Below are 23,484 nucleotides of genomic sequence, written 5' to 3' on the forward strand. Positions count from 1 at the left end.
CATACTATGAAAACTGTAGGCGATCGCGGCAATGAGATAGCACAAAACGCTGGCGTTTAATTGGGTAATTGGCTCAAGTACCGTACGTAGTATTACCAGACCGCGAGCATCCAAATTGAAATACTCGCACATGACTCAAAGAGAAATACAAACTGTGGAGAGAGTGGGAAGATCCGATCCGACTCCCAATCTCGCCCCACCACTAAAAACCTAATGCAACTAAATTGCAAGTGTGTACACATCGAACCAAGGGGCGGGGCGTGGCAGGACGGGACGAATCGTAGGCATTATAGCAGGGTGTTAGCTGCGCTTATGAATTGACGTCTGTTTGGGTCAGGCCCGGCAACGAGAAATAGAATAGAATGGTAAGTCGGGAAGTCTTTGACTGAGTGCAGCTCGTGACTGGACAACCAGTTGGCAGCCAACTCGACTCTTCTCAGTTCCCATGATGGCAAAACTGGGCGGCAGCTCTAGGCAACAACTGTTCGCTGCAGCAGCAGGCCCCGAAAACTATATAGATGTGTATGTGTATGTATATTTATATGTATGTATATAGAGAAAAGTAACTGTTTGTTACTCGCCAGTCAAGCAACTCGTTTGCGTCTTCTTTCTATTTTTGCTGAATATATGCAATGCCAGAAAAGCCTTCAGGCCAAAATAAACTAGGAGAGAGAAAAAGTGGAGATGCAGTTGGAAGTGCAGGTACTCTAGGGGGATACTCGGAATATTTAAGTTAATATAACATATAACATTTTAACAGGTATAATTTTTAATAGATACATCCATATCTGGATGGATAGAACATATATATTTACTCTGCATTCTCTCTATAGTCATTCACCTTGTGGAAAATCTTATTTATCTATCTCTGTATCCATGTATTTATGTCTATCTATATCTATCTATCTATCTATCTTCATCTATCTGTATCTATCCATCTATCTATCCATTTGTTTATCTGTATCTATATATATTTATCAATCTATATCCATTGTATCAGTACCATTGTCTCAATATCTACCTAAAGTAAATCAGATTTGAGAATTGCTTGAGATTTTGCAGATATTTTTTCATTTCATCATTCCTTCAATTCAGTATATTATAATTTTATTTAATTATATTATAACTATATAAAATATTATATATATCTACATAATATATATATTTTTTGTAATCCTTAAACCTATTGCCAACGACATCAAAAAAACGCATAGCTGCCATGCTGAAAAGTGTATTAAAAGACTGGTTCGCTCTTGAGTGTTGTGAGGCCTTAAAGTGGCAAAGCAATTGAACAAGTGAACTTGTATGTGTGTGTGTGTGTGCGAGTATGGATGTGTGTATCTGTGTGTGTTTGTGCATTCACATAGACAACTTGGCTATAGCTGAGTTTGACTTGGACTACGAATTGGAGGCTGCCAGACCAGCCCATTCAGGTGATGCTTTAATGAGTCCTTTATCACGTCGACTCGCATGGAGTGAGCATATGCAAGACTCTGGCAATGGTAATGGTAATGGCACTGGCACTGGCAATGGCAATGGCTATAAGAATTATGGCTTCATTGTGAGTGCAGTCAGTGGTTCCCACCACCATTGGATCGATTGTGCGAGAGAAATTCAAATGCATTTTATTTTAATTTCAAGTGCAGCCCAGCACTTGAGCTTTGCATTCGATTCAGTGTTTGGCTTTTTGCCTAACGGTCAAACAGCTAGCAGTTGCTGTCAAATATTTGACATGTATTCAATAATAGTTACGGAAAAGTGTTTGTTTAGGCGCCCAAAAAACAAATCATCATATAGAACGAACGGTCAATGGACTCCATCCAGTCGCACACAGCGTTTGTAGTTGAAGTTTTTCGGCTCGATTCTGGGATCTGGGGTCTCTGGGCGTCGGGGAATGTACGTCACGACGCATGCAATTACATGCAGCCATAAATACAATTGCCAGAGAGACAGAAAGAAGAAGCGGCCAAAAAGACAATCGCAGACGCTGCCGTCGCCGCCGTCGCCGCTTCAGCGAGCCATGAACTTGCCTCTTGGCTGGCCATGCCTAAGCCAAGCTTATAATAGCTTCATGCCCATGCCTTTCCCTGGGCTCTTCTATAGAATGAGAAGGGGCGGGCAGGCAGAGCCGACAGCGTTTAGTTGATCGACACTTTTATGTTGACGTCGTGCGCGTTGTCATCGTCATCGTCTTCAGTCTTCAGTCTTCAGTCTTGGCAGTTCTGGTGCTGCGCCTGCCAAACCAATTGATTGATTCCATAGAACAATGCGCAATGGTCGCCGATGCGCCGCCAGCAACAGCTGCAGTCTACACACACACACACACATAGACAGTGCACAGTGGTCTGAACTTTATTTATATCTGCTTCAACGAGTATTCCTATTCCTAGGAATTCAGTAAACACGTTATGCCATCAGACCACCCAAGACACAAAGTTATTGCTATCATCAATTTTGTCATTCCTAATGCTGGACATTGCGTGTTCCCTAACCTGAGGACATTTATTAACGTTTATTTTTCCGATGTTATCTAACTACTCTAATCAATATTAATCCCGATGGAAAACTTTCTCTGATAATCAATCATTTAAGCCATTTCTTTAAGACGTAACTTAAGGCAGGTTGAATGCTTGTTAGACTTTTCATAAAATAAATTTAAGTTTTTATGCTCATAACTGTATATTTTTTATCTTTCACAGGAACTTTTGCCTACATCAAAAACTTAACACTTATATATTTTTTAGTACAGTTACGCTGGAAGTATCCTCAATGTGATCTTTCACTTCACATAAAAGAATTCAGCTGGAAGTCTTTTTATTAACCAGGAAGTTTTCTCGCTCAGAGTAGAGTTTGATTTGATTTTTTTTCCTTTTGCTTTCCTGTTGCGTATGACAGGAAGTCGCCCACTGTGCTAGGTTCCGCTTATTATAAATGCGTAGCAATAACACAGAGCGTGGTCACAGGCAAACAGCCAGACCTAGAGCTAGATCCAAAGCCAGGCGGAGCATAAAACAAACGGCGAAGGCACTCAACCAAGTCGCAGTCAGAGTCGCGTCGCTTTGCTATTGCTGTTGTTGCTGTTGTTGTTGTTGTTGGCCAAGTGGAGCCATTGTTTTGAGGCGCAACAGGCAGCAGCAGCCGTTACCACTTGCAACATTTGTTGCTGCTGCAAAGGCACCGACGAACCCATAAAAGTACGGGCGGGCCAGTAAATGGAACAGGTACGACTTAGCCAGATGTTCACGCTCCAAAAAAAGCGCTTTGACTTTTTTTCCCCAGAACAATGCAAGTGAGAGATGAAGAGAGAGAGAAAGATAGCAGAGAGAGACTGAAAGACAGAGAGCCACAAAAGGAGTAGCCAAACTCTTTTTGCAACATTCACTGAGTCACCAAGCACAACAACCCCACACACTCACATACACCTACGCATACACACACACTCTAATATCACACCTGATTGTTAGTATTTCATTTTCTTGGCCCAATAATATTTACTGCAAATAATTGTTCATGCATTATTTGCGCTGTGACAATATTTGTGCTCAGACTTTGTTATTTCATAGTCGGAAGACCTTGAAAACCTATAGAATGTCTGGTCAATAATTGCAAAGCTTAATTGACCAGCAAAGACCAGCATTATGGAAATAATTTGATGCCAACTGAACGCATTTTTTTGGCGCTTGATAAAGTGCACAAATATTTTCATGATCGGTCAGATTAATTTATAATACAGATCAATACTTTGTTTAAGAAATAAGATGAGCTTAAGATTAATTTGAATAATTGGCAAAAATGAAAAAATCAAAAGTACTATATAGTTGACTTTAAAAATAGCTTTAGACTAAAGACAAAGGAAGATTTATAGAGGGATACGAAAAAACGAATTATGTTTACCCTTATTAACTGATTTCTTGCTACCTTTTTTGGGTGTTTCTGTCTTTTGGCTCCTCTTTCTGGCTTGACATTTCTCTATACATCTCTCACCTTTCCTATATCATCTATCATTTCCTATCTTCAATCATTTGGACTCATCTTTAATATTTTATAGTTCTAATATTTCATTTTATACTCATCTCTAAAATTTCATTGTTCGTTTGTCATTTCTCATCTTTTACCGGTAATTTCTCATCTTACATTTATTTATTTATTTTCTGTCATATCTTTCCTATTCTCTTCTATATTCGCTTCTCTATCTTTAATTTTATCTCATTTTCTTCATCTTCTATCTTCTTCCAATTTAATTTTTTATCAAACATTTGTATCTTCACTCACATTTGCTTTTTTGCTCTCACGCTTCCCTTAATTCTTACATCTTTATTTTTTTTTTTTTTTGTTCTTCTCTGAACACTTATTTCTAATCGTTATTTCCGAAATCTTCTATATTATTTCTTCTATCTATTATATCTGTTATATCTTCTATTTTAATTTTCTTATCTTATTTTTTCTTTTTGTCAATTTTCATTTTCTTTTTTACTATTTTTTTTTTTTATTTTTTACTAGTTTTTTAGTAATAATCATTACCATTTAAATTAAACTCTTTGAGAACATTTGTAATTCATCACCTCAAGCTATTCATAGCCTACACTATCCTACAGTTCAACTGTCAACTGATAACTGGCGCAGACAATTTAGGCCATGGCTGTTTATGCTCATGTTTTATCTATGCTACAGATATGAAAAGCCAAACATGAGACCTGCATACACATGTGACACTCAAAAGGTAATGTAGAAAAATAAATATAAATCTATGGATTATGTGTACTTGAGTTTAGAATGATGACCTAACAGCTACAAAGATAAAAGTTCCCTTTGTGTATGTAAAATGTAAATAGTATAACTAACATGTAATTAGCTTTAAAAAAAAGTCAAGTCCATTAAACTACATTGTATAAATACACATGCAACCGAGCTCGGCAATCAGAAATAATTAAATAATTTTGAAATAACTCGCTAATTAACTACATAGAGGTAGGACACTTAATAGATGTGTGAGAACAGTTTAGTTATAAAATATGTGTAGCATGATGAACTTGCAAGCAAAAAAAAAAAAATTAATGAACTTCCAAGCTAGCAACGCAATCTAATGACTCGATCTACTATAATAGGACTTAAGCTATTTTCGGCCATTTCCTGGACGCCTAAAAAATCAATTAATCCCACAGATAATAATTCAAGAGTAAATCTTACAGATATGGTCATAACCCTATCCAGCGTTTTAATTACTTAATTTTCTGTTTGCCCTGCCCTTTTTTGGGGAAATCTTTGGCAATTCGCCAACACATGCCTAACCCAATTTATGAGAGCTGTCAAATGTGTAGAAAAATAATCCTATTTTGCTGCCTCTCAAATGTCAAGTTGTCACCGCTGCGGGTCACAAGTTTAGTCGAAAAGGGAACCGCACCCAAAATAGAAAACAAAAACTCACAAGACCTATAAACCAATTACAAAACTTCCCGCACAACGTCTATATGTCAGTCAATGCAATGCTTTATTGGTTTAATGTAAATCGAACTACAAATAGCACAAGCTGCGCCAGCAGCTCTACAAATGCCATTTAAGGCATTGCATTGGACGACCCGTTGGCAAGCCCTTTTCCCTCTCCAACGACTGCTTCACTTTTGAAGGTTTACGCATGCACTCGAGTGCGGTGAGGCGCATCCACCAAAGGGAGTGACGAGGGGTTTGAGAGTTTTATTTATGCCCTTGCATGGGGTTAAGATCAATTCGATCTTGATCTTGTTGGGGGAAGTTGGAAATGGAAGATGGCTATCATGAAATATCGAATATCCTTCTAATTTATTACTTAATGAAGTCTCTCTTTGAAGTTTTGTTCATAATCGAAATTTTTGCTTAAAATTTTCCTTTTTTATCACCTGAATATATATAGTTATATATCAGTTATAGAGTGATTCATATATCATCATTGCTAATTTGATTATGTCAAAAACAAAATCCTGTTATTTTTTCTTATTTAATGAGATTCCGGATAAGACGTAAGCTGAAAACCGAGCGATATATTTATAGAAAAGGGAGAACAGGTTATTACAATCAGCTGAAATGTTTAATTTTTCATATTTACTGTCAAATATAGAACTCATTAATTCTAATTAATTAATTCTAGATTAGACTTAAATTAATATCATCAAGAATTAGGAGAATCAAAAAATAATTATATACCATAAAGAACTAATTCAAGCCTGCCTGATATCCTTATCGCTTGGCACCTAGAAGAATAAATTATCTCTCAAAGCATCTCATCTGATTAAAAGAAATTATATAGTTCGGTAAACTAAATACTATTTGATTACATATAAATAAATATATTAATAAAATCTGTTAAGGTAATTTTTAATTTAATTTCTGAGCTTTAGGGTATACAATATTCTTCAATTCGGATTTTTTCTTTTCTTCTATTCTTTACTATTCCAATTTTAGCTGCCTTTTAGCAACACCCACCCATAGCGCATAGAGAGCTGCGACATTTGGGCGACCTTAGCTGTCGCCTGCTGCTGTTTTGGCTGGTTGGCAACCGCAAAAGGCAACTTCCTGGTTACAGCTTCCACATATCAAACTGAAAAGCAAGCTGCCAGCCCAGACAGATAGTCAGACAATCGGACAGACAGTCAGTCAGTCAGCTAGTTAGTCAGGCAAGCAGCCAGGCAGGCAGTCAGGCAGTTAGCTGATCACGAGCCAATCCGGAAAACCAGGAGACGACCGACTCGCAGGCAGCTTTTGAAGCGGTTTTGCCTGATGAAGACTTTTGCGGTTAGTAGACTGCCAGCAATTTGTTGGGCCACTAAGTATTATAAACATGCATAAGTGCATATCTCTTTTCTATCTATCTAAATGTCTGGCTGTCTCTCTTTCTGTCTTTCTGTCTGTCTGTCTGTCTGCCTGTCTATCTGCTATTACCACAGCCGCGATCATCAATATTTTGCATCATAATGTTCACATGATATGTAGATGCCACAAGTTCCGCATTTATAGGTTGCGGCTCGGTCGATTTTGTCATTTAAGTCATTTTTGTCGATTGCATAAGTCGGGGCCAAGCAACGAGTACTTAAGTCATGTATCTGACAGCGATTTGGCCCAAAAGCAAAGGTCAACCATGTTTGAGTGCACTTTAGCGGAAAATGTCACTGCACACGATGGCACTCAGCAAAGCAACAATAACAATACTTAGTAGTTCCACTAGCTCTGAGTTAGCTCCGACCCTCCAATGCCTTTGCCACTCAATTTCAATTGCTGTTGCTAAAATAAACGCTTAACGAATCGCACCCAAGTCTGACGAAAAAACAAAATTTAAACCCCAAAATAAACAGCTCATATGAAATGGAAATTTGCGCATTGCAGTCGCTTTTTTTGCATTTCATTTCTGGGCGGGGGGCCCAAAAGCAACCCCAAAACGAAAACAAAAACAAACTAAATTTATGATAATTGCTGAAATATTTTTCAATTTAACCTGCACTGGACACGAGGCACAATTCTAACCCCTCGACTGTTTGTCGTTTGGGGTTGAAATGATTCTTGCATAAGAGACTTTCAGAAATCCCTAAAGCTCAGACCGAAAGTGTATTTTCGTTTTCGCTTGGAAAGCTTGGCAAATATGAAAATGCACCAGAACAATTAGAGAAAACCGTAGAGTTTCTGAAGTTGAAGTACCATTGCATTAGAATATATAAACAAATAGAATATATAAACAAATTTCTTATAACCATATTTTAGAATCATTTAAAAGTTTTTAGAGAGATTTATTGATTTAAAAAGATATTTTTAAGCTTCGGTATTTGAATCTAAAATCCTCTTCATAGGAGATAGATAGAGAGAGAGAGAAAGATAGAGAGAGAGAGAGAGAGAGACAGGGAGAGAGTGAGGCTGATAAAGTCGAATAAATAATAAATAAAATATTATTTGACGATTTATCGCCGGTAACTTATAATTTTCAATTACTTATCTAATTCTTCCCCCATTTCTAATCAATTTTAATTTATTCTTGCAATGATATGGAAGATTTTAATATAGCATAAATGAAGTGTTAGCTACTCTGAATATTAAAAAAATAAAACTAACATATCATATAGTAACTTAATAGATATTTTATATCATCAGATTTAAATATCATCATATTTTAAATTTCAAGGTAATTTGATCATGTTATTATTACTCATTCCCACTATGTACTGGCACCCACGTATATATTCTTAGCTGCTAGCAATTCATGTTATAAAAGCATTAATACCTAACCCTATACTACACCCATGCTATAGCATAAAAGGCATATAATTCTCAAAGGGTTCTAGAGCCGCTTTCCATTTTCCGCATAGCGTGACAAAGCGCCAGAAAATGTGAAAAAAATACCTCACAAATTTTTAGCAGGCTATAAAACAAAATGGACAACAGCTGCCAAGGCATAATGTGTGAAAGTGTTGTTGTTGTTGTTGGCATTGTTGTTGATGGTTGCTGGCGATGCAAGCCACCAATTTTACGGTAATTTACACAGATGCTACGGCCGGACCCATTCCATTCCGTTCCATTCCCCAGTCTCTCTCAGCTAAGTTGAAGTGCGAAAGTAAATTTATTTAGTTATTTTTTTGGGAGAGCCACGAAGAATGCATTTTTGGGCTTATGTTTCCCACAGTGAAAACCCTAAAGACGGGCTGAGAGGAAATGCGCAGGCGCAGAGAATTCACATGATGATCGTTAGTAGTCGTCGTCGTCGTGTTGTTGGTAGGTTTTGGGGCAGGCATGGATTGGTAGGTAATTAAAACTACTCGCAACTGCAACAGCAACATCAGCAACAGCAACAACAACATCGGCAACATACAACGCCTGCATTTACAACAGACAAAGCAGCCGCAGCAGCTGCCTACGAAGTTCGTAACATGGAAGCGCGAGTTTCTCTACGCCTTCATTTTAATGTATCTTTTAGCTTCAGTTGTTGTTGTTGTTGTTGTTGCTGTTGCAGTTGCTGTTGTTGCTGGTTTTCAATTAACTATCGCTGTTGCTGTAATGGGTGTGTGCATGTGAGAAATATGCAGCCTACTCAATGGAGGTCGTTCGCTGTTCTCCCTGCTTAGCATAAGGCAATTCCATTGTCTTGTTATATGTGAGAACAAAACAGCAGGAAAAAAAACCTGCACATTCTTCGAGTACCTTCAAATTCTTGTAATTATAAGAATCTAATGAATGTGTGTGTGTGAGGCAAAGGAAAAATATTAATAAGCATACTATCTGAAAGGGCTCTAAATAATATGTGGGTAGCTAGCAGAAATATTCAATCACATTTATAGTTGGGGAAAAGTCGTATAATAATAATAATAACAAGAGAGCTTTGACTTCTTTCTTTGTTTGATCTAAGGTTTTGAGGTGCCCTAATTACGAAATGAACTCAAAGTCTTGAATCTAAATAATGACAAGATTGATTTTATTATTGTTATTGTTATTAGTGTTCGGAAAAGTTTCAATGTTTTTAATTTTGTATAAATTAAAAATTTTATGACTATTTTAACTTTTTACATTACAATTCCCTGCAAATATCCATTATATACCAATGTAAATATGATTATTTGCATAAACTGTCCAGCTCATTGCCAAAAATATTGCTTACGATTGATTTGCTTATTGAAAATTTAACAAAATCCACTTTAATTTAGCAAATCTATTGCCACACTATCTGGTATTATACTATAACGACTATGAAAAGCTTAATTAAAACTCGAACCGGAACCTTTGAGCTCAGCTACAACAACATCAAATGGATACTGCCTACATGTATAGAGCGAAGTGAGCTCATTTACGGAGATTTAACGAGCCATAATTCTAATCTGTAATCGGTAAGCACTTGGAAAGTTCACTGTGTCTGTGGTTTTAGTGGTTTGGTTCGATGGCGGTGACACACGTGAAAGATTTCAAAGTCTTAACGAGCCGTAAAAAAGCTGAAATAAAACTAAATCAACAGTGAGACTCACCTTTCGATGGGCGGAGACGAGCGGCGTATGATGATTGTTGTTGTCAAAGGCTGTGAAAGAGACACAAAAATAAATTGCATTATTAAAAGTCAGTTCAAGTTGATAACGGCTTTAACGTGCCATAAAGCTAAAGATACAGTTATAGCGTGCATTGGAAATCAATTAATAATTAAATAAAGCGTTAAATGTCGTAACGATTAAACTTCAAATTGTTTACCTTTCCAATTGCACTTTTTATTATTTAAATATGCAAACTGCTCGAATTCCGTCTGTCTCTGTCCCTCTCTCTGTCTGTTTGTCTTTCTCTCTGTTTCACTGTCTGCTCTGCACTTCCGCACTTGATTGGCCAAACCCAAAGCGGGCAAAATTGTAACAAAAATAACTACATAAAACTCGAAACGGGTTCAGCAATCATATTATACATGTTGTGCAAACAGTCGGACCTGCCCCTCGCTGCCCGAGGTGTGTGGTGTGCGGTATGGTGTTTTCGTGTATTGGCAATGGGGTGAGGTCGGGTGGGCTGGTGGAGTGGTGGGCGGGTGTGGGGTGTGCCACCTGACATGAGCAGCGGCGGCTCAACGGAAGCAAATGGCTAAACTCTCAAGGCAAAATGATCATCGGGCTGATGATGCCCCTTAAAAGTTAAGAAAATCCCAATATCCTCAATTCTATGTAGATTCTTAATAGTATAATACTTTAATTTAATATTATTTTTACACCAAGTCTATAGATAGTTGATCATCAATTTTTAGTGTCGATAGTAGTAATAATTTTTTAACAAATTCAAGGATACCAGTATTATGGATAATACCGTGAGATTCGTTCATAATAAATTAAAAAGATTTATCAATAGTCTCTTAAAAACTATCGATACAAAATGGAGGAAGTCAATAAAAATTATGATTAGCCTTCTATGACGATTCTTTGATCATATCTATAGTTTTATCGATGTAAGTAAAATGTCGATATACCAGACAAAATGAAAGATATCGATTGATAATGTATCCCAGACACAATCGAGAACAAGTATTATATAAGGAAATTCTGTTAATCCATTAACTTTTTACATTCGTTTGATATCCATTTTAATCTAAATTTTCTCACAAAACTCTAGTTTTTGATTGGGAACATATTTTAAATCAGGAAATATTTGTATAGATATATTTGTCATTTCTATATTATCATTATTTTCATATACCCAGCTTTATCACATCCCTATTTGATAGGGTATTCCATGTTGTCAATGAGCCAGCTTGAATTATATCAACTTGTAGCCCATACACAACAAATATAATGCTTACACATGTATATACGGGTATCTTGGCAATAACTCTATCCATAACGAGCTTGGCATTTTGCTTAACAATTAAATGCAGTTTTTTGAAGCAAAAACAAAAATTTTAGTTGACTCAGCGATTGAATGTCCAAGCTGCTCCGGTTGGTTGGGTTGAGCTGGGTTGGGTTCACAACGATACGGTACGGTACGGTTCAGTTTGGTTTGGTTTGGGGGACACCGGGACGGAGAGGCTGTTGGTGCTGACCGGCCGGCTTTTGATTACAGAGCGAGACAAACCTCAGACTGACCACAGACCGGACGAACTCCATGGCTCGGCAATTTCGTTTTAAGTTTATTAAGCGTGACTGACATTTGTGAATTGTTTTTTGTATTGTTGTTGTAATTGTTACGCCCAAAACATGCAATAAATATCCGACATAAACAAACAACTTACAAAAAATTCGATCATTTAAGTGGGAATAGGGATGCACAGCTTTGAATTAATAAGATGGGGAGAGAATGTAATTCGAGTCAATAGAAAAATATGGTTTATGCTGATCTATTTTATATCAATTTAACTATGAGATACCCTATAAATATATATATATGTAATATACTAGCTGTAATGTAATACTCTATTATTATAACAGTTTTCCCATAAAACAAATTACATTTTTTATATCCAAAACAGTTGTATGACAGACAACACATTTAAACTGTTTCATCCATGAGGCAGACATCTGTAACCCCAAAGAGTTTACTCCCAAAAAAGAAAAAGAAAAAGTTGAATGTGATGCCTTGACAACTTTTAAGTTTGCCGTGCTTGAACTAAGACCTTTTTTTGTTGCTTGTATATTTGTTCCGTATACAACTTTGAACTTACATGCCTGGTCCGGGTTAGGATCAGGCTGGGCGAACACTTTGCAGTTTTGATGATACAAAAGATGAGCTCAGCGTGATATCATAATTCTCAGTTGTTGTCCATCACTTTCGCAGGAAATGAGTTAACACAATATATAAAGGTAGGCTGGGTCAGAAGAGCAGCAGCAACAGCAGCAACAGCAGCCGAAGCACAAGTGACTCCCGAGTTCGGGCACATAAAAATTCCATGGATGCATGGAACATGCCGCGACTTTATAATTAAATAAAATACAAAATTGTATTTTTCTTGTATTTCCTTTTCTTGGTTCCACTTAATAATTAATTGACATTTAGCAAAGAATTTCAAATTTATATATTTGTTGTTTTTGCTTCTTTGTGCCCAACAAAGATGTTTGGCCATTTGCCGATTCTCAACTGTCGAAATTTGCGTAGATTGAAATTTATTAATGCCTGATTTATGACTGGGCCGTTACGCTTAGGTCTGGGGGCCTGGGAACATGTGATCAACGCATTGTCTTCAAGAATTTGAGACGTTAGGATTTGAAAGACAAACGCGTCGTGAATCTATATGGATTAGTCAGGCACATGTGTGAACAATTTGGACAAGCTGACGAAATTATTGCGCGCAATTATATTGTAGTTTATTCGTGATGGATCAGCGCATCTAAAGAGTTGAGTTGTGGCATTGTGGCATGGAGCAAATGGATTTGCCTTGAAGTGAGCATGTTATGAACATGTTATAGAAATGCTAAGAACCGTTATTGTTCTAGATAACTTAACTTAAAGAGCACTTAGTCTGGAATGTAAAGATTTCAAGAGTATTTTATCAATTATCTTTGCTGTTCTGTAATAATTTTTTTTTTATGCGGAAATAATGAATAATTTTCTCCATTAGATTAGATCTTTCAAATTTGTAACTTCCTGAGATATACTGTTGCAGATATTACTTAAACAATTTATATATATATATTTTTTTTTTGCAATTATTTACTTCTTTTCTTCTGTTTATCAAAATTCTTATCAATTATGAGTCACTAATGCGTCAATTTCTTAATTTATTTTTCATTTCTAATTGGTGATCAAGTGTAGCGCATTTAACAATAAATTGACAAAAATATTTATTGACTGATTCGGCAAATATAGCGTTTATAGTCAATGTAAAAGTAAATATTGATTAAACTTTAGAGTTCCCAATAAAGATATTGATGAAAGTAATGACGATGACGTTTTCATTTATCTATATATACAGTAGAGTTGCTGTAGGGTACTCAAACGCCTTGTAACTTTCATTTCTAATTTGCTTTTTGTTTTTTTATTTTTTTCTGGACTTTGATACTGTTGAAATATCGGCACACATTAGCGTACCTCGAGTGATAAGATTAGACTACCCTAAGTGCCCATTTCGACCAAAGGCAAAAACTGTCTTTTGGCGAATGGATTGCATAAAGGCAACTGCATCGGAAAGCGAATTGTGAGAGTTGCCTCGAGCCACCTGCCACAAAGCAATTAATAATTATTATTATAATAAGTATAGTTAGTTTTTAAAGCCTTTTGCCGTTGACTTTCAATTGTGTGGCCCCCGCTGCAAAGTTCAATAGAAAAGCATAAAACATTTTCATGCTTATCTGACGCTTTGCTTCTTTTATTTTTATTTATTTCTTTTTTCCATTTTTCATTTTTATTTATTTAATAATTTATATATATATATATATATATATATATTTTTTTTTTTGCTCGTTTTCGTAATAAAGTTTTATGCACGTTGCTGGCTTTTTGTCTGGTGTTTTTGTTTTAGTTGCTGCCGTTTGACCAAGTGGCCTCATGGCAATTTACTTTCTAATGTCATGAAAGTCATGTGCAAGTCAACATCATTTCTTTACTATATATACACGTTATATCTGTGCTCGAAAAGTCGGCAAAAAGTTTATTTGATTTAATGACCAACGTTTTTACCCACGCCGCTGTCTAGAAATTGATAAATAATACGCGTAATCTATGCAGATTTTATACGAATTTTTGGTTTCTTTGCTTTCTTGTGGCCCAAAAGACAACAACAAACACACAAAAACATCGTCGGCTCTTCAAAAGACAATAAACATATATATATATAAATACATATATACCTATAATCACATTTTCTTAGTTTTTACTTATTTCCCAACCAAAGCGAAATATAAATACTTCAGACGAAGATAATTTTTTGTAATTTAATGGTAACTATTACAATAAAATGTAATTTGTTTATTACATACATAATAAAAAAAAGGTTTATTAATCAAATAGCATATGGGAGTGACCTTTAGGCGCTGCCTTCAACAGTTCACAATTAGCCGCCTGCCGGCGTTTGCTTTCAATTAAAAATTAATTAATAATCTTTAATGATTCGCTGCAGTTAATCATGAGGAAATGATAGATAGTTTGGCAATTAACATAATTACCTGCAGAGCATTTGGAATGATCATTAAACTAATTTCAGCTAACAAGTCGAACAGTTGTGTAAATTTAATAGAATTACAAGAGCTGCAGCAAATAATTGAATCAAAATATATGAGGTGTCTGCTGCTGCCATAAAGCTGGTTTTATTTTTATATAATAAGTCGTTATCCAAATCGTTAATAAAGCAGAGCAAAAATATAGACAAATAACAGAAAACCAACAACTGTTACATGACTGGATTATGGATTATAGATTATGCTTTAGTGTTGAAAAAAAAATGATGTGAGCAGAGCTAATCTATAACACTGTTTGTGGTAGGCATATGCAGTTAGGACTAAAGTGTTAATCTTTTGCTTAATTGATCGTTAACAGAGCTAATATGTAACACTATAAGTGTAAAGAAAGCCGTGTTAGCAGAGATAATCTGTAACAGATTAGTATAACAGTGTAACAGTGTTAGTGTTAAGCAAATGTTTGTTAACCGAGTTAGTCTGTAACGCTGCAGAGTTAAGCAAATGTTTACTAACAGAGACATTTTAATATACTGTTAGTGTAACTGCTATAATTATATAAAAAGGCTCAATCTGTAACACTTAATATTTCTATGTTATTAGTGTTAAGGTTGACTTAGTAGTTGCTAAAAGAGATACATTTTTACACTGTTAACATTTACCTGTTTTCAGCGTTAAGCAACTACACTTATATTTTGAATCAGACTGTTAATTAAGTAGACATTCATTTAAGATTTATAATTTGCTCTAAAAAACTACATATGAATGTAGGAAAATAGACCCATAATATAAACTTCAAGCAACAACCCATCAGTGAATCAAACGTAACGACGTGACCAAACAAGAGCGATACTAATAATGATAAGCATGTTTCAGCAACTGTTAATGTTATCTTACATTCAGCTGTTAAAATACTCAATAAGAATTGGCATTCAACCATAAATCTTCTTAAGACTGCTGAGTGAGTCTAAATTTCAGCTCTGTTATCAAGAGCAGCAGCTTCAGTTGGACATGCTCTTTCACTCATACTATAAAGTCCCATATTATAGATAACATAATTTACTCACTCCAGCTCTCTAACAGACAGACACCTTCAATGATGCTCATATATAGATTTGCTGTAGCTTCAGCTCTAATGCCGTTCCTCTCCGATTTGAACAGCGTCATTCAACAGCTCTTCCACATGCCCTCTCTACTTTTAACAGCGTCATTCTGTGGCACTCTTATGTAGCTCTCGAATGAATGAAAGCATAACAGACATTAAATAAGAAAATAACTCTGAATGCAAATCACTAAACATTATTCTAGTTTTTCAGCATTTAATAATCAAGCATGACTTGATGATTTTGACACAATTACAAGGCGAGTGGCGGCTGGCGGCTGGCGGCTGGCGAGAGTGGGGCCAACAGAGAGGGGGCATTGCCGTTGCAGTTGCAAATCGTTTAGCTGCGCAGGCGTCATGCAAAAGTTTGTAATCGAGACTCTCGCTTTCTTTCCACAAGCGCCAACGCCTCGTTGACTTGATGACTGTGAAATTAGACAGCAGCAGCAGCAACGGCAGCAGCAGAGCAGCGGGTGCTGTTTATGAGTATCTGTTATCAGAGGTGTCTGACTTACTGGCTAAACGACCGACTGACTGACTGACTGACTTGGCTGACTTGACTGCTCTTGCCTCTTTCACTTTGCGCTGAAATTACAATATAAATTTATATGCACAATATACAAGTTATCTGTGTTTGTGTTTGTGTGTGTGTCTGTGTATGCATATTTATATACAGAAACAATCTTTAATCAGCATTTACGCTTTCATCTTTCACATTTCTCAAACACAGCGACGCGCGCGCGAGTCTCGAGTGAAAAACACTACCAGCAGCATCAACAGCAACAACAACAACAACAGGTTCAACATTTTAGTTGTTGTGCGCATGCGCAGCTGCTGCTGTTTATGTAGTAGTAGAAAGAAGAAGCTAGGAAATATATTAAAATTTCTTTGGCCAAATTTACATAGTTGGCATATTTAACCGATTCACAAAAGTCAACAAAGATTTACGAATTGCTTTTGTCTATTTGTCTCATTTAATTCAGTCATCAATAATTTATGTCATTCGGGCATTTCTCAAAAGATGAAAGCAAAAGTGACATTTCAAACGTTTAGCAATCAACATTTTGTGTTTTGGCCAGGAGACGACGACGCCTTTTGTTCTCTTACGCAATCAGCCATAGAGTCTAGGCTCTAGAGCTGAAGAATGGGTTTTGTTTTTTTTTTTTTTTTTTTTTTTACTTGTGGTTGGGAATGTTATTCACTTTGATTACAAGTTGATTGGATTCGGTGTTTCTTTATATATCTTTTCTTTTTTTTGGGTTAGCAGGGAATTGTCCGTGCGGTCATGCCAAAAAAGAAAATGGGCCAAGCAACACACAATTTAAGTTTGTTTTATGAATGGCAATTGTTTGCGTGTGTGTGTGTGTGTGGGACTTTGTTGGGAAACTACAAAATATGGTTATTATTGTAATGGAAAACCAAGCTGTAAGAGTAACCAAATGAAAATCCTCTGCGATTCAAACTTAAGCTACGAATATATTGGTATATATACATACGTATATATGTATATAATTGTGTTCATAGATAGTATTGCTGCACAGTGAAAATCTATCAATGAATAAAAGATATTATTATGTTAGTAGTCGCTTCAATTTGTATATTATTATATTTGTATATTAAAATATTTTGTTTATGAGCAAATTTTCTTGTTCAATATTTAATGCTTCATCGAGCTGAGCTAAAAGATTATTTATATACTCTGGGTGAACTGAAAATGGGAAATGCTTCAGAGAAAATCTATGTAACAGGCAGCAAGAGGATGGACAGACGATAAATTGAATCGATATATGTAGCTTTGTACATCTATCAGTCTGCTTATCTGACTGTCTGACCGTTAGTTTTTGAATATTTTAAACTAGAAGTATTTCAACTTATGCATATGCTCAATTTTTTAAAACCTCCTAGCTAAGCAGTCTCAACTGTCGCTCTTTTGTTCGCTTCAATAATAAATTCTAATAGCCTACTTAAGCATAGACCTATGAAAAGCTCACCTACTTTATAAAATTCGAATAGCTGATAATGCTAATAATAACCGCATTGCGTAAATCCCAACTACAGCCAAGTGAATCACATTAAAAATAACCTATCATAACAGAACTCATATACCTAGTATAATCAACTGTAGTGCAAATCTGTACATACAATACATACATATATACTCTCTTAACAGTATTAACTCACTTGTTATTGATCTACCTGCTTAGTACACTGGTTTATCGACAATAGACTATAGACTTTCGAAACGATAAGATTGGCTTTCATTGGCGCATTTCTTTGCTTGGCCTTTGCCAATGTTTCGATGGTGTTCAATTGCATCAAAATGTATTTATGAAAATCAAAAGCAAAACAAATTATAATGTGTTAAAGCCTTGGCTCTGCGCATAAATGGGGGCATCTTAAGAAATGTGATTTCAGGGTCGCATCGTTGCTGCCACTTGAGCACGGTTCGTGGAGACCCCACACACTCACTCACTCAACTCGACTCACACACACACACACACACGCACTATCAGACAGAGAGACAACAAGTGTCATCGAATAATGGAGCTCATATGAAAATACCGTTCGTATACAATATTTGGATTATCTTATGATTTATGTGCTAGACGCACTTTCAAAATCACATAACACAAACATTTTCCACATGCATTTTTTTTTCGGTGTTTGTTGGCAAAGCAACAAGAAATAAATAAAATATCAACAAAAATAAAAGAGTTTCAAAATGCAGTTTGGACTGCTTGGCACAGACTGCACAGGTGGACAAGTTTGGCGACGCCACAAATAAATTAACACAACTATGCACATACATATATATATATTTGTATATATATGTATACAATATATATATATATAAAGACCAGCACTTGGTCTGTTGCTTGCGGTCTTTTCCACATAAGCGGAGCATGTGGAACGTCAAATTTGGTTCAGGTTCAGTGCTTGTCATGCGTTGCGCTTATGTCATTATGACCACAAAAAAGCACACACACAAAATTATTATATTAAACTATTTTTTTTTTTGGCCATTTCCAAAGTAGAGCAACAAAGAGCTAACAATTTGTTTTGTTGTATTTGTTTTTTTTTTTTTGCTTTTTTTGTGGGTCCATGGAAAATCACGTGGCAAATGGCTTCAGCTGCGTTCCAATGCGACAAGTCACGACAAAAACATAAATTATTACAACTAGTCCATAATAGATGCACATTATGTGGGCTTTATTGTGCTGCCAAATGAGCTGACTTTGATCACCTGGCTAACTAATCTGATCTGTGGCTCATATATGTATGCATATATCGTCAGCTTACTTGTCTCCGAAAACAAATTCCGGGAATATGTAAGCGCTTTGGATTACAACAGTTGCAGCTGACAGAAGACATTGTGAAATCTGTGGCAATGTGGGAAGGTGCGGAAATATATAGAAATATATATATACAAATATATTGATATGTAATAAAATAATTTATAAATTTGTAACCTAAATATTTATATGGATATAAACAATTATTTGTATAAAACATAAAACAGAATTAAAGCAAAATGAATTGGCGAAAAGTACTTTTAATACACAATGCATTATATTCTTATTGAATGTATTATGTAGGTATTATATTTATATATATATTCATATTATTTGATATATTATTCTTAGGGTAAATTTGAGTTACTCTAATAATCCGCTCATCATTCAGTTTACGAGAATCAATCTACAAAAGCTAAAAATCAAATTTTATATCTTGCACAGAAATTAAAAATTATTTTATATGATTTATAATACTTCTTCGTTCTGCTCTATTTTATTACATTTTTTGTTCTTCTCTATATAACAGTATTGAGAATTGCCATATAAAAAATCAAATTTTCACTATCAGTAGTATAAGTTCAAACGTTTAATATATTTAAATATATTTTATTGTATTTTGCTACTAAAATTTTTTTCTTTAAAAAACTTGTAAAATTAAAAAAAAAAAAATTAAAAAATTAAAAATAAAAGGAGGTAGACTATAGACTATTTAGACACATTTATATGGCCCATATTCAGTTTATGATTTAGTTTTCTTTTATATCTGCTATAATCAAAGAGATGCACTCTCTAACCGCCATAACAACAATAACTAAAGGTTTTCCTGTCTTGAAAAAAAAAAAAAACACACACACAAAACAACAACAAAATAATAGAAACTCATTAAACAAAAAATGAATGGAGTTTTCAGGGTATATTTAAGTCAATTTGTAAACCCTTGTTTTTGGGCTGATCGAACTTGGCTGCCATCTAAATTAGCCGTAATGCTCCAAGCATAGTTGTAAGCTAAACAAACAAGACAAAGACTAAACCAACTACAATTTTTTTGGCTACTGTTTTGGGTCATTGTTTCGTTATGATTTCAGTTGTAAATTTTTAGTGTAATTATTTAAACATTAAAGCAGTTGAGCCAGGCAGTAGCTGGCAATGTGCAACGTGCTTCTTTAGTTGTTTTTTTTTTTCTTTTTTTTTTTTTAGTGAAAACAAGAAAGTCATAGACACGAAAATAAAATATCATCACCCATTAGACCCAACGATCTATCTAGAGTCGAAGTCGAGTCGATGTATGTAATTTTCCATTTCATTTCTTGCGTTGCTTGGCTCAATTTACAGATCTGTTGACGGCTATAATTTTTCTGGCTTTAAGGCTTTACAAGTCCAAAATAATGAGTAAGGGATTTGTTTTTTTTTTCAGTATTTTTTTTGTAGACCAAAGAAGAAGGCCAAAAGTAACCTGCTTTCTTCTGCTATTGTAAATACGGTTTTGTTTTGCTTTGTTATTTTTTATCTGGCTGGGTGAAACTTTGTCTAATGGACACAATTTGTTAGAATGTTGAATTTTTCTTTCATTGAATTGTATTATTGATGCCCTGTAAGTATTGAGAGCAAGCAGAGTGTGATAAGCATTGAGAGAGGGTAACGGTAGACTCATCAATATGGGCATTTATTTTATAGTAAATATAAATCAAATATATATTTTAAAAATGATGATTATCTGCAATAATAATTTTCATTAATAGACACTGGGTATTTAAAAGTCGAGCATGCTCACTAGCAGACTCTGACTTGCTTTATAATACCTTTTCTCGTGCTATAAGCGGAAGAGCTGCATTAAACTCGATGCCTTGGCGGAAACTGAACGAAAGCAATCAACAGCTGATGGCCAGAGAAACAGACACAAACAGATAGAGAGAGAGGAGGGGAATAAGAGATAGAGGGAGAGAGAGAGAGAGAGCGAGAGGGACAGTAGAAGAGAACCTACGACAACAATTTGAACTGGGGCTGGCTGGGAACAGCGCATGTGCCATGACCTTCAGACATTTAGCTGTGGGTGGCGACTGCTGGGTGGCTTTCGCGTCAACTTTCACTGGGCAGCGACTGCTGAACTTTGCTGAGCGCCTGGCGAAAAACGTAATGGCGAGTTTGTGTGTTGACAGAATCGAGCGCCAAAAGTTATTATGCTGCCTGTTGCCGCAGTTGCCACAGTAGTCACAGTTGCCACAGTTGGCTGTTTGCTGTTTGGCACTCTGTGACAGTTGGCTAACAAATGCTGCGCGCCTAATCGAGGCGCCAGCGAGCGCGGCGACTTGACGGCGCCGTCGACGTCGTTCGATAGATGCAGTTAGACACAGGTGAGTGGCCGGCCCACGCTTTTATTGCCCGTTTATATGCATGCAGTGAAAGGTTGGAGGTTGGCCAGTTTTGGCCAGGCAGCACACAATCAATGATTCGTTGCGCCATGCGACGCGGTTGTCAGAAGCTGATAGAAGCAGCTGAGCAACCGCTCGATATTGCCAACTATACAACTTAAACATATTTTTCACACATTTCACACAAATATTGGACCGATGGGGCGGCAAGTTCAAAGGGGGCGCGCACTCAACGCGAAGCTCGCTTGACCCGCTTTTAAATGCTCATTTTCACACCGGCTCCAAACCGAAAAATTCCATTTCGAATTCCGAAATTCCAAAGCTCAGCCAAAATAAAAACAAGAAAAGATAAAAACATAACGAAACATTAGAAGACGCTCAGCTCAACTAATTGACGGAATCAGACATGGATCAAGATCAAGTTAGGCCACGGGCAATGCTTTTCGTATCCATCTTCGACTCTGCTCGATACTCTCCGCTGACAGCATCTTTGTTGTCGCCGTCTGCTGAATTAGTGGTAATTAAAGTGTTACAAGGTGTTGCCGCCGTCTATGCCCCCAAAGAAAGTTAAGACAAGGCTAAGACAGCCAACAACTAAAATGCTGATAAATAGATGAATGAACTGTAGAACAACTAAATCCAAGATAGACAGCCAGTTCTATGGGTTATACAATAGCCAGAGATTGCTTCAGTGTGAGATAAAAGAATGTACAGCTTTAGCTAAGTGAAAAACAAGTTGAGAAGTTGAAAACGCTTTAAGCAATGAAGCATCAATTATAAAATTTAAAAAATTCTATATAAATATATGCTATATATACATATATGTAAGTCTAGCTAAAAATATATTTGTTCATTTGTTCCCTATTTAATAATTATGCTATAAAATCAGTTGATTTTTGTAAATCATTTGCAGCTTTAAGTTATCTTATATGCTTATTCGCAATTCTGATAAGTTTCTTGCATCGCTCAAGTTTTTTTATTTTTGACTACAACAAAGTTAGTCAAAACATAATGAAGAATTAATTATATATGTATATTATATTTTACATACATTATAATCTTTAATTGTATATCAAAAACAATTTTTGTAATTTTTAAATATTGTATATGAGATATATCTATGTATACTCATATTTAATCTAAAAATTCGTTAGAATTCTAGGAATTGTTACATATTAATTTTAATAACAATTCATGCTTTTTCAAAGCAGTTTTAGATGATCATGATGCAATTAAAAAAAAAATTTTTTTACAATTAATGTAGAGCTTTAAAAGAATAAACATTTTTTTTAAAATATATTCCTGTTATTTGCAAACTAGGCTTGAAACCTAAACCGAAATTTATATGTATACATATGTTTTATCTTTTCAATCTTTCTATGCTACGCCCACAATATAAATGATATGCTACCAACACCCAATGTACTTTTGTGCCCCACAGAGTAATCATCCACTGCTATTATGTGTAACTCATGCCTTTTTCACAAGCTCTTTTCAACTCTGTGTTAGAGGGAATTTGAGCCACAAGCAGATGTTATAGGTCACGGAAGAAGAACCGCTGTGCACACACAGAAAGCACACTGGGCTATGCCAGTTTTGAACTATGAAAATGAGCTGCTCAGCTTGTTAGCTGGCTAGCTGGTTTGATGGGTAGCTGCGGGAAAACCGGTTGAGAGGGTCGCGTCGAGTGGTTTTTCGGCAAACGCTTTCATTTTCACTTAATAAGCGACAGTTAACTTCTTTCTTTCTTGGACAGTCCCCAGGTTGATGTGCGTTTCCGTGTGCCCCAGCCAAGCCAAGTCAAGCAATTCATCTTAGCATTGGCATCGCCATCGTCCACTTTCCAAACAAACAACCCACACACAGCCGAACGAACCAAACACAACTCTGATGACCTGCGCTTTAAGTTATGCACCGAAGCAACTTTGATTGAGGTTTTTCTCTGATTGCGTGTGTCTCGTGTCTTGGGAAAGTGTAAACTGTGACTCCCATTCAGGGAGAGACCACCACATGCCAGATACCAAATGCTAAATGGCATATACCGTAAACCGTATACCATCTGCCATAGCAGCAAAGGAAAACAAGACAAGAATTAGCTAATAAAAATTTAGGTGTTTTTAAATAGCTCAGCCAATAAATATCTT

The 23,484-nt window shown here is 35.9% G+C and overlaps 1 protein-coding gene across 2 annotated transcripts in view; it reads right to left on the reverse strand.

The window, feature by feature from the left end:
- The window catches only part of spir (spire type actin nucleation factor), a 56,869-nt gene that overhangs the window by 29,928 nt on the left and 3,457 nt on the right, over window positions 1-23,484 (reverse strand). For both annotated transcript variants that reach the window (XM_018004325.2, XM_018004324.2), the window contains exon 2: window positions 9,969-10,018. In XM_018004325.2, the coding sequence (XP_017859814.1) occupies window positions 9,969-10,018 (50 nt within the window). The remainder of the gene's footprint in view (window positions 1-9,968; window positions 10,019-23,484) is intronic.

Source organism: Drosophila arizonae, chromosome 3 (genome assembly GCF_054131065.1).
Source record: "Drosophila arizonae isolate 15081-1271.41 chromosome 3, UAZ_ARI_1.0, whole genome shotgun sequence".
Lineage (NCBI taxonomy): Eukaryota > Metazoa > Arthropoda > Insecta > Diptera > Drosophilidae > Drosophila > Drosophila arizonae.